Source organism: Vombatus ursinus, unplaced genomic scaffold (genome assembly GCF_900497805.2).
Source record: "Vombatus ursinus unplaced genomic scaffold, bare-nosed wombat genome assembly UNPS02014804.1, whole genome shotgun sequence".
NCBI lineage: Eukaryota > Metazoa > Chordata > Mammalia > Diprotodontia > Vombatidae > Vombatus > Vombatus ursinus.
Window position 1 is genome coordinate 8,393,938 of NW_020954582.1, and position 12,966 is coordinate 8,406,903.

Here is a 12,966-nt window from a genome sequence, read left to right on the forward strand (position 1 = left end):
TGCTAAGTTAGCACTAGGGATACAAAGAGATCACATTGTAACGGCAGAGACGACAAACACATAAAAGAAGACGCAGCATAAATATAAATATACAAATATACACAAAGTAGTTAAAATACAAGGTAATTTGAAGGGAGGGCACTAGCAGTTGGGGGGATATGGAAAATCTTCGTGCAGAAGATGCTGCTCGAGCTCTTCGTTAAAGGAGAAGGAATCTATGAGGTGGCAGTAAGGAGGAAGCACATTCCAAATATGTGGGACAGTCAGTGCAAAGGCACAAAAGGGTAAACTAGTGTCCTGTGGGAGAAAAGGAAAGAAGGCCAGTTTGGCTCTATTTTGGAGTGTGAGAGGTGGAAGCAACATCCAAAAAGACCTGAAAAGCAAGACTAGGGTAGGTGATGTAGGACTTTAAAAGTCTTTAAACATAGGAATTTATATTTTATCCCGGAGGCAATAGGAAGCTACTGGTGCTGAGTTGAGTAGAGGAGTCACAAGGTCAGATCTATGTTTAACTAAAAGTATTTTGGCAGCATTATGCCGAATGGACTGGAGTGGTAAGAGACCTGAAGCTGAGAGCCTAATTAGGAGGCTGATGCAATAATCTAGGTGAGAGGTGATTAAGGCCTGAACTAAGGTAGTAGCCAAATGGCCGAAGGAAAGGGGAGCTGCATATGAGAGATGTGGAGGAATAATTGACAAGATCTGACAACAGATGAATATGTGGGTGAGGGGGTGTGAGCTTAAGAAACTGGGAGACTGGAGGGTTGGTGGTGTTTTCGATAGAAATAGGGAAGTCTGGAAAAGAGAATTTATGTGGGGGGAGAAACATAATGACTTCACATTTTGGACATTTGAGTTTAAGATGACCCCAGGATATTCAGTCTGAAACATCCAATCCGCAATTGGTTATGTGACCTTGAAGTTCAAGGGAAGAAACTGGAGCTGGATATAGAGTTCTGGGAGTCCATTGGCACAGAAAATGGTATGTCTATGCACAAAGATGTACATAGAAAGAGAAAGCTTTATATGAGCAGTTAGCCTTTAACAATGTTTAACTGATTAAAACCTATTATTTTTGTTCGATGTCCACGTTTATTTCAACAGTCGACAAGAATTTATTAACCACTTACTATGGAATGATCAAGCAATGTGATAAGGAACCAGGCATGGTGCTAAGTGCTGGGGATACAAAGTGGGGGGAGAGGGGAAAGTGAAGTCCCTGATCTCAAGGAGCTCCCATTCTAATGGGGGAGACAACAGGCAAACAATAACACATATACAAGATATACACAGTGTAAATAGAAAGGTAATCTCAAATCAAGGCAGATTGGACTGGGAAAGGCTCGAAGAAAGAATTTGAGGTAAGGAAGTTTGAAGGGCATTCCGGGCCTAGGGAACAGCCAGAGCAAATGTACAGAAGGAGATGGAGTATCCTGCACGGTGAATTGTGATTGTATTTCATTTTAGCCATGTTTTTATTCTAGAAATATGTACAGCAATGACAAAGTTATCTAACACTTCTTTTCAACCTGTCAATAAAACAAATTCATCTTGATTCCTCAGACACAAAATCATATTTTGATGTCTGCTTAAGTTTTCTTTCCTTATTCCCTCAAATTTTAAAGTTCCTCATGGCCATGGAAGTCCTCTTAAAAAAACAAGGGCAACCTGTCTATGTTCAAAAACAGCACAGATATGAACATTTGTTTCCTAGTTTCCTCCTCCCTTCCACCCCATATGTCTAGATGAGGTGCAAAAGGTAAGACGTCTTTATTCTGAACTTAAAACGGAAAGAAAAAAAAATGGGACTGGTTTGGGCATTAAGTTATTTCTGGCCATACTCCATAAGTATGGGCTTAGTCATTGTCAAAATAGTTTTAAGCCGTGTGTAGATCTACAGTCAAAATTTTTCTAGACATTAATAAGTTAATTTTCTATGAAACTGTTCCGATTTTGTTTTCAATTTGTGGCTATGTGGTACCAAGGATATTGTGGTTACCAAGGCTAACAGTACAGTAGTGGAGGAAACCTTCACCCAAGTCCTTAGTAACACTGTGACCTTTAAAAAATGTCTATCCCTAGTTAAAATGTTTCTTGGATGAAATTTGAGTTGAAATTGGGCCATCTGAAAACCTTTTTATAATGGTAAAAAAACAAAACAAAAAACAACCCCCCCACCCCAAACAATAACCACATAACAAATGCAATAGATCCCAGAAAAACATTATGAAAATAGTTTTCCCTGACTAATTTTAATACCACTCTTATATGCATAAGCATGTTAACTCATTTGAAATTTAACTTCATTCTATTTTTTTTCTTTAAAAAAATTTATGGCTTTTAGAAGGGTGAAAATGACCTTAAAAAATTTTTTTTTAAAACACATAACACTGAGATGGCAAGTATCCTGAAGCTAATCCTAAGTGATTTGGGACCATAAAGTAGACAATAGGTGCCTGCAGGGGCTAGCTTTTGTTCTGTTATGCATAAATTTTTTTGGGGGGAGGGGGAGGTCATTCAATGCTTATTAAGTAGATGCTTATTAAGTAGATATAGTATTATTAAGCATCTACTATATACTACATATGTGCAATAATTACTTATAAAGAAGCAAATGTAAGAATATCTTCCCTATCGATGTTTTATTAATAAAAACAAAATGAAGCTTGTTGCAGACAATATAGTTCTATTTGAGATATTTACGATAATTTCATTTCTAGAAAAATACAATTTGTTAGCTATTTAAATAAATATTCAGGTACTGCCTGACTTGAAAGGATTTATGGAAATCCTGAGCAGAAAATATGATGTGCTTTTTTCATTTTTGTGTCTTTCAAAGATAATGGCCTGAATATTGGTCATTTCATATCTGGCACTCTGGTCTAAACCTACCTTCAAAAAATTAAAATGTATATAGAATAAATATTAAGATGGCAAGGTCAAAGGGCTGACTAGCAAAGAATGTGTTTTTCTAAAGTTATCACTTTATTCATACAAATGAGCATTCCAAAGGAGGAACATATTCATACTATTTGAACTGCAATACTAAAGTGAACTAAGACAATTTCTCAAATTTGTATTAAATTTTGTATTAAAATTAAGTTAAACACAAACTATTTTAAATGCTAGTATGAAAACCAATAATTTCAAATTAATAGGAATCTTTTAAAATATTGCCATTTTTCTCTAAGTAAAAGAAGGGTTTTTAATTTTACAAATTTTCACTGATGGAAAATGGAATGGAATAGTATTTTGAGTAAGCCTCCAATAGAAAGTTTGTAGGTCTTTTAAGCAGCCTTAGCGCTGCTTACGGACCCTTTCACAAATCAAAGTTAGTTAAGTGCATCTAAATAAAATAATTAAGATTACAAAAGAAAACAAATTAGATTGAATATATTTACAAATAATATTTTTAAACCGAATTCATAGGCCCAAGGTTAAGAACTCCTGCTCTAATACAATCCGGTTAAATATTGAAAATATGAAAAGCTTTCACTAGCCATCATTTTGAACTTTAATGGCTTAGACTATTACCAACACGAACATTTTCATGTTTAATGAAAACAAAACCTTCCACTGGATTCTACTTCGAACCCGACAATTCAGAATAAGTATGTTAATATGATTTAGCTTGGGGTAGGGTGATATTGGTCATGGTCTTGTTAAAATACTAGTGACTACCTGGTACCTAGTAAGTGCTAAATAAATGCTGGTCCTTGTGGCCAAATTGTAAAACCATTTCTCAAAATGCCCAAGGCCCAAGCAACCAAAGTTTACTCAACAATTTTATCTAAGGAGGCAAATCCTCACCACAGAGAATTTTGAAACTCTTAAGATCCCTTTGTTTTCTTTGGGCTTCCACTCCTCTAGTCCCAATAAAGTGTGGATTACTGTTAGCTTCCAGTAATAATTAACTCTGATTACAGGTTTAGTCTATCCAAGTCCTAACTAGGGAACAGAGCTGGTAGGAAGGGGGGAGGGTCAGGGCGGAGACAAAGACGACAAAATGAGGGTAATTAAAAGGAAAACAGAAAGGCCCTGCACAGCTAAGGAAATAAGTCAACCATATATTTTTAAAAGCCTGAGATGATCACCTTGGTTTGAATTCCAAAATTTTATTTAGATTTCAATTAGTTTTTATGCACATTCCTCCAGGGCCAATAAGAAACATGCAAGTTTTTTAAAAATCACACTCATCATCTGTAGGATAAGAGAAAAACCCAAGTAAGGGTTCTCACCCCCCAATCCAGACAGCCTTTACGGCACAGATGTCAAACTCATGCCTGCCAAACTCCTGGAATGCAGCCCAAACCAGATAAAAAAAAAAAAAGTAAAAATTCGAGCATTGGGACATGTTTAACAAAATAAAGAAAACCATAATACAGCACAGATAATGCTAATTTGTGGTTTTCTAAGTCAACATGTAGCTTGCAGTGATCCATTTCTCTGAGTTTGACACCACAGCTTTAGATTAGTTTCTAAGTAAGATTAGGGAATACAGAAGATCTAAAGCTAAAATTATAATGGTCAATCATGGCACAATGCTACAACTTTTTAATTCAGAGACAAAATGTTATGCTTTAGAGGCACAGTGCTATCAATTTTTTCCCTTAATTTTGTTTTTTGAGGGATCAGCAAGGCTAAAAGACAACAGGACTGTATTCTGACTTCTCCATTCCCAAACTGTGTTTCATGATTTTTTTTTGGTGAGACAAATGGGGTTAAGTGACCTGCCCAGGGTCACACAGCTAGTAAGTGTCAAGCGTCTGAGGTTGAATTTGAACTCAGGTCCTCCTGACTCCAAGGCCAGAGCTCTATCTACTGCGCCACCTAGCTACCCTTATGATCTAATTTTTAAAAATTTGAGACCTCTTTTCTGAAGAAAAACACATATTCTTAGCCTTAAAAAAAGCAAAACCTGAATTACAACAACAAAATGCTACATAAACATGAATTTTACCTGTAGGACAGAGGGGAAAAGGAAACATGTTCAACTATATACAATGAACCATGGTTTTTAAGACTAAAAGAAGTGCTTTATATTTTCTTGAGATGAGTACCAGTACCATCCATGGAAAATAGAGTTATGTGAATAACCTAATCACAAATCTTTCTGGGGTGATGAGGAAGAACCACAAATTACTGAGTCAAGGACATAACATGCCCCAAACAGAACTCATGCTCCCCACCCCTCTCCCAATCTCTGCATGTTCATGTTGCAGCTTCCGGGTGCAACAATCCTTCTGAACGCCTCCTCTCCTTCACCCCTCATATCCAGTCAAAAGCCAAGTCTTGCCACTTTGTCTTAATAATCTTTCACATTCTAAATCTGTTCCCTTCTTTACTTTCAAGGGCACAGCCTAGGGCTAAGCCCTTAACTCTTGGCCAGAACCTAATTGCCAACTCCTTGCTTCCAGTCTCCCCCCTCTCCACAGTTGCCAAACTGTTCCTAAAATGATATTACTTGAAGGGGTAGGGTGTGTGAGTGGGTCTCTATTTCCTCAAAGATAAAATACAAACTTGGCATTTACAATTCTTCACTAGAGGGCCCCAACCTCCCTTTATAACAAAAACATCCTTCTCCTCAGGAGGTCTACTTTCTCTCCGAGAAGCAGGACATTCCATCTCCCACCTCAGGGCATCTGCCTAAAATGCTCCCACTGAATTCTAACTGTTGGGATTTCTAACTACTCTCAAAGCACCATCTCCTCTATGATCCTGAAAACTGCATCCCTTCAACCAATTGCTCAAGCATTCATATCCTGTGTGCACTTTGTACTTCTATGTGCCTGTGTGTGTTCAACAGAAGTTAAGTTTGTCTTTGCACTGGCACAGTGCCTGCTTGGATGGAACACAGTGTTTCATGTAAACTGGACTTCTCTGCAGCCCCAGCAACTCTTTTCCAAAAGGACAGTAACCCAACAAACTTTTGATTCTAATCAAAAGTTTATTTTCACCTCAAAATAACTTTCATATTTGTAAGTTCTATTTTTCATCTTCAATCAAGTAGAAAAGAACTAGTTGGCAACATGTAAGGGAAAACCCAAGGGTTTTTTTCTTTTTCTTTTCCCATGCCGGGCCCCACATCCTTTTTTATGGTGGAAAGAGTTTAGAGCCTCTAAGAGCAGACTTAGAAGAACATCTGAAATAACTATAGTCTTGTAGGGCAGCTGACTTGTTTATCAACTGAAAAAATAGAAATGCTACAAGTTGACTAATATTCTTCCAAGGACACAGGACACTTACTTCGTTGGCAAGGGTGTGTGTCAGGGGGAAAACTATAGAAAGAGTAGCAGCTCTACAGTGTTCCCTTGAGGCTACAAGTAAAAATGTATCAATATTTGTTGCCATCAAAGAAATAAGACACTTACGGAGTTAATAGATACTTGTTTTTTTTTTCTTTCTTTTTTTTTGAAGGTAGATTATCCCGTACAGAAAAAAAAAAAAAAAAAAGGAGAGATTAGTTTAATTTGAATTTTCATAAGATAACTTTTTTGGAAAATGAGAAACTGGAGACCCAGGCTATGAATATAACTTTTGAAAGAGAGAACACACAAAAATAAGTTTTTAAAATAGTTTCATTTTCAGTTCAGGTTCATTTAAAGCAAAGACTCTCAAACTTTTTTTGTATCAGGGCCTCTTTATGATTTGAAAAACAAACGAGATTTGTTTAGGTAGCTTGGTTGTCTATAATATTTATAAACCATGCTAGAAATTAAAATATTTTAATATTATTATGCAAATAGTTTTCCTCTGCCACACAAGGTAGGAAGGAGGCAGGACACTTGAACAACATTTTATTCAAGGTAAAACTTAGTAGTGAGGCAGGATGGCACAGAGATTAGAGAGAAAGCCCAGGAGGTAGGAAGGCCTGGGCTTCAGCACAAACCAGATAGGTAGGTGACCCTGGGTAAGTCATTTCCTCTATCCTCTAGGCTGCTCTCTCAGACTCAGTAGTTATGTTGGAAAAATGAAAGAGAGGATCTGCTTTTGTAGAGAGGGTTCCCTTATCTGGAAGCCTCCTATACCAATAGTAATAACAGGTCCAGTCCTTAGCCTAAAAAGCATATATGAATGTAAAACAAAACATTTAATATTACATATATGTACATATGTATTATAATTATATATCATTAAACACAAATTAACAACCCTCATCAAGATAGCAATTACAGCTGATCACTATTACAAAATAAAACGTTAGAAATGTTAAAATTTACCAAGACGATTCACATTTTAAAAGTTAAAAGGTAAAGAAATATTTCATGTTATAATTCAAATTTTCATATTTATTGCCTCCTACTCCAAGTCAAAACAAGTTTGCCCTCCAGACTTTGGAAACAATGGCATATGCTTGGTGGAAAATGAGTTCAAAGGGGATTAAAGTGTTTTTCTTTTTTAAAAATGGAAATCTAAATATTAACAATGTTAGTATTATAACTATTTAACAAATGTCTTCAAATATGATTACTGACAAATACAGTTACATTTAAAAGTATTACAATTAAGAACTGTATCTATAAGGCTTTTGACATTCTTTTCTATGGTAAATTAGACAATAATTGGCTATTTTTTTTTCATTTAGAAAGAAAACAAAAGTACAGAAATCAAAACATTTGTGATCGCTTAAGAAATTTGTGAAGTCTCTATTTCCCACAAATCTTAACATTTTGAAATGTTGCTACTAATGATGGATTTTAAACCTATTTCAGTCTTAAATTTTAGAAGAAACTACAATGTCTATATTGAAACAATGCCTTTAAATAAATCTCCACTAATAACATACCAAGATGCTACATCCAGGTGTGCTTTCCTTCATTCCCACACAGGCTATATTAGTTGAGTGAAAGAGAGATTGGTCTAGCAAACGTGTCAAACACACAGCTGCACCTCAACACTCCTAAACAGTGAAGCCCAAACCAGTAAAATGTTAACTGGGAAATATTTAACGAAACAAATATAAATACAATAAAATACTGATAATATTACATTTTTAAAAGCACACAGATTCCCCCCCCCCACTTCTTATTTGAGTTTGACACCATTTTACTAGGAAGATTATATATCAAGTTGGAAAAATTTCATTGTAAGGACAGATAGTTTTTTGTCCTAAATTCAGAGTCTCATCTCTCCCTCACACACACCCACACACTCCCACACCAAGATTATCATTATTATTCTTTTTGCTGAGCAACTATTAGGACACAGAATGAATGATGAAATTACAGCCGTGTTTAAGTATTTTAAATAAAATTTGGAATTAAAAAAAAAAGACTGCAGGCTCTCTGACATTGAGCTAACTGCTGAAAGTCTACCTGTTTCACTAAAGAAAGCTTCAAGCTGACTGGCTGAAATTTCCACCAACTCACTACAAAAATTGTGATTAGTTTTTCTATTATTAATTTAGCTGACTGATGGAATATTTCATCCCTGCATACCTGGTTCCAAACTCTGGTAAAATATTACTTTAAAAAGCAAAACTAGTAAAAACTTTAGAACTATCAATCCACACCTTCCATTTTCTGCCACTGAACTTACCCCTAATCAATCAGCAAGCATTTAATAAATTCCTACCTACTGTGTGAGGTACTATGCTAGGTGCTGAGCTTAAGGATTGGGGAGCATGCCTGTGATTTCACTGGTATAGACTAGAATCCTCAGCGAAGAGATCCCTTCTCTAACAATGTAGACTAACACCTCTGCAACTCACAGTCTGAGAAAGCTGCCTTAGAGTACTAAACCATTAAGTGACTTATCCAGGGTCACACAGCTAACATCTTGAGGCAAAATCACACATGTAGAGTTGGAAGGGACCTTGGGGACCATATAGTCCAACTTTTTACAGATGATGAAATTGAGGCTCAGGGAAGTGAAGCGATTTGCCCAAAGTCACAGAAATCGTACATGTCAGAGACAGGATTTGACTCCAGGCCCTCAGACTCCAGAGTTAGTGCTCCTTTCTACTACCCTTCTGTCTCCTCACATGAACTCAGGGAGAGGATTCCAGACAAAAACTAACCAAACCCTAGCTATTGAAGGGGCACAGTATCTACTCATGTATATATAAGTATGTAACAATTTTCAGAGGTAGAATTATAGGGGGGAGAAGAAATCAATTAACTTGTTAAAATAATTATTCCACTATCTCAGAAAGAATATTGCTTAATGTCACAAACTAAACAAAAGATTTTTCTTTTTCTGCAAATTGGACCCTTTTTCAATACTATATTGTAATTAATCATCAATAATGAAAACGTTAATTTCTCTTAAAGTTATCTGGAAATCTACATCATGAATCTATTTTATACATTAAGTATTAGAAGTGACTTAGGAAAAGGAAATTCTCATAAGTTAAAGTACACTAACACACAAAATTAGAGGCTAATTATGATTCTTTTTTTTTTCCTGACTCAATATTTCAATTGGTGACAATCCATTTATCTCAAATTTCAGCTTTAGTGAAAAGTGAGTGGAGAGCTTTGATCGTGTGTTTGTATATGAGTGTTTGCACTTCTTTTTCAAAGGAAACGGGAAACTGCAGATCAAATCACTTTCTTGGTTAAGTAGTGGAAATAAGAGCACATCTGAAATCAGAAGGCCTGATCTTAAGTCATTTCTCCAATGCTAGCTCTGAGATTTTAGACAGGTCGCTTCCATTCTACCGGCCTTATGTGTGTTCCTTTTTAAATGCTCTCCTTCCTCCTCCACTTACTAACCTCCCTGGCTTCCCAACTAAAATCCCACCTTCTACAGCCAGCCTTTTCCAATCCTAATTTCCTATTTATTTGTTCTGTCTGTCGCTTGCTTCATATATATTTGTTTGCACGCTGTCTCCCTGATTAGATTATAAGCTCTTTGAGAGCAGAGGGACTGTCTTTTTGTATCCCCAGTGTACAATGCTCGACAGATACGAGGGACTTAATAAATGTTTGGGGATTAATTTAAAATGAAGGAGAAGAATAGAAAGTCAGGGGCTGTTTACAGTCTGTCTACACCTATCGCAGTGCCTAGCTCATAGTAGGTACTTAACAAATGCTAGTTGAATGACTAAGTTCAGAGGCGGTACGACACCTTCGTTGTACACGCACAATCAGTGTTTTTCTCTGTATCTGAGTCAAGAAAATGCCTCGGAAGGCCATACAATCCAACCCTCTTATTTTACAGATTAGGAAACTGAGGCCTAAAGCGGTTAAATGACATGAACAAGGTCACACGGGAAGCTACGAGGGTTTTCTGACTTTTTCCACTGCCCTTGCCTCGGTCCACTCTGGCCTGTTTCCTCACCTATAAAAACGAGGCCGATAGACGGGGGGTCCAGGGGCGCTCGGCCCGCTCTAGGTTCGGGAGGGTCCCCGACACTCTTCGAACGAACCGAACGGCCCTCGCAGCCCCGACACATCCGCCAGACCAGGCCGCACTCGGGGTGTCGGGCGGGCTCCCCACCGGGCCCGCCTCACACGGGCCTCCGGGCCTCGGCCTCTCCGCCCGCTCCCGCCCCGACGATGCCGCTGGGCTTCCGGGGGGAGCCCCAAGCGCGGGGCCGGCGTCCGTGGCTGGCGCACACGGCCCAGGCCTAGGGAGTCTCGGCGCGGCCTGCGGCCTGCGGCCTGCGCGCTCCGCGGGGCCTTCACGGCCGACGGGCCGACCCCGGCCTGGGCTCCCTGAGGACCCCGACGCCCCGTCCGCCCCCAACCCCGGCCCCCGGCCCGCGGCTGGCGCTGGGCGGGCCTGGTCTGGGCCTTGACGCCGCTTACCTGAGGAGGACGCTGGCTTTGAAGAACACGCAGTCAGCCCCGGCGCCTCTCCAGGATCCTCCTTCCTGCCTCCCTCCCTCCGGGCCCCAGACGCCGCTGGCAACGTCACAGGCGCGCCCGCCTACACGTCACCGCGCACACCGCGTCCGGGCTCGGTGTCCACGTGACCCCCCCCTTCGCGCGCGGCTGGCCGGGGCGGGGCGCGCCGCTTGTTCGTCACGAGGTTGGCGAGGCGGTGGCTTCGGGCTGAAGCGCGCGACCGACGGTGGGGGTGGGGGTAGGGGTAGGGGTATGGGGGCGGGGCGCGGCGCGTCGTTTTTACGTCACTGGGCAGAGCGAGCGGCGCTGCGCGGCGTTTATGCGTCACGGAGTGGGCGGGGCCGTTGGGGAGTGAGGCGCGAGCTCGAACATGTCGCGGCTGAAGAGGCCGGTGTCGGCCTCGGGCCGGGACCTCCGGGCGGGCTTCCGTCACGAGAGGGGCGACAGCGGCGCCGTCGTCCCGCAGGGGCTGCTGAAGGCGGCGCGGAAGAGCGGCCAGCTCAACCTGTCGGGCCGGGAGCTGAGCGAAGGTGAGAGCGGCCCTGGGCCCTGGGCCTCGCCCGGCCTGGGGAGGCCTCCGAGCGCCGCGCCGACGGCGGTTATCGTCGGGCCGCAGGCGGCTCCTCCTGAGCGGCTCCCCCGGCGGGCCTTGGTCGGCCAAGGTTCCCGGAGCGTCTGCTGGAGCCGAGCCCGGACGTCCGGGGCACGTCGGCCTCTGTGGCACCGATTCTGGTCAGCTTCAACATTTAAACAGCGCCTACTGTGTGCTGAGCGCCGGGGACACGCCCAGAGGCCCAAGCCAGGCCCCGTGCACCCCAGTACCCCCAGAGCGAGCCGGGTGCGAGCTGCGGGGAGGAGCCGCCCCTTCGGGGTCCCCAGTCGCCCTCCGAGGAGCCCCCGCGCTTCCAGCGGGGTCCCAGGGCGGGGGTCTAAACGGACATTTGTGTGTCACTGATGGCCACGGTGCCGGCTCTTAGGCATAAATAACGCATTTTGCACTCTCCAGTTTTTTTTTTTTTTTTTGGCTAGACAGTGGGGTTAAGGGTCACACAGCTGGTAAGTGTTATGTGACTGAGGCTGGATTTGAACTCAGGTCCTCCTGACCTCAGGGCCGGTGCTCTATCCACTGCGCCACCTCGCTGCCCCCACTCTCCATCTGTCTTAATCGGGATCTCTTGACCCTCATGGCCGGTGATGGGCGCCAGTATATCTTTCCCATTCCGATTATGTGAACTATTCTTCCCAGAACCTTTCACTGCTCCTTTTCATGACACCTTAGAATTCCTTACTTCCTTTAAAGGTGAGCCCAGATGCCAGTTCCTGCATAAGACCCTCCCTGATCCACCTGAAATTACCTTGTATTAAATTTGTATTTATAAACGTACATGTTTCCCACAGTAGAACGTGAGCTTCTAGAGGGAAAGGATTGTTTCTTTTTTTTTTTTTTGTCTTTGTTAACTCCAGTGTACAGCAAATGTTAAATGATGAATGCTTACTGATTGATTGTAGGTGCTTAATGAAAGCTTATTGATTTAATTAAAAGCAATTGGGTAGGAGGAGTGGTAGCAGTGGTGCACATCTGCCTTATCTCCCAGAAGGGTGAGATGGGATCTAGGGAAGAATGGTTCCTAGGAAAGTCGAACCTAAGCATAAAACACAGTGTGTTTTTCATACAGGTAGCCAGATTTCATAACAACTGTGGCCAGTAGTATGAATTATTTTCCTGTTCCCTCTTCTTTTATCAATTATTGTGAATTGACAGCCTACAAAACAAAGCGGGGGTTTGAGAAATACTAGTTAAGGAAATAACAGTAGGGAAAACAGGCAATGGGCCGGAGTAAAAAGTGCCAGATTTGGAGTCAGGACCCCCATTCTGTAGTCTGCTCTTAAAGTCCCTAGCCCTCAATTTCCTCCCATGTAAAACTGAGAAGATTGGACTAGAGAGTTTCCCTTCCAGTTTTAATTCTACAATCTCTGGAAGAGCTTGTATCTGAAGGAGAAGAAAGAATAACAATGACCAGGGTTCTGATGCTACCAGGGGAGAATCAGAATTCAACATTACCAAGGAGCAAGTGGGCATTGAGGAGGAGACAGTCGTTAACAGTCTCTGCTGCTGTAGAAAAGTCAAGAACAACCTAAGAAGAGGCTGTAAGATTTCAAGCAGTCTCATCGC

The 12,966-nt window shown here is 41.3% G+C and overlaps 2 protein-coding genes across 4 annotated transcripts in view; one reads left to right on the forward strand and one right to left on the reverse strand.

Annotated features, from left to right (window-relative positions):
- The window catches only part of SRSF11 (serine and arginine rich splicing factor 11), a 40,805-nt gene extending 29,962 nt beyond the window's left edge, over positions 1-10,843 (reverse strand). For all 3 annotated transcript variants that reach the window (XM_027874017.1, XM_027874018.1, XM_027874016.1), the window contains exon 1: positions 10,755-10,843. The gene's annotated coding sequence lies outside the window, so the exon portion shown is untranslated. The remainder of the gene's footprint in view (positions 1-10,754) is intronic.
- A 320-nt stretch (positions 10,844-11,163) lies between these two features.
- The window catches only part of LRRC40 (leucine rich repeat containing 40), a 57,280-nt gene continuing 55,477 nt past the window's right edge, over positions 11,164-12,966 (forward strand). Inside the window, exon 1 of the mRNA XM_027874013.1 lies at positions 11,164-11,323. Within this exon, the coding sequence (XP_027729814.1) occupies positions 11,164-11,323 (160 nt within the window). The remainder of the gene's footprint in view (positions 11,324-12,966) is intronic.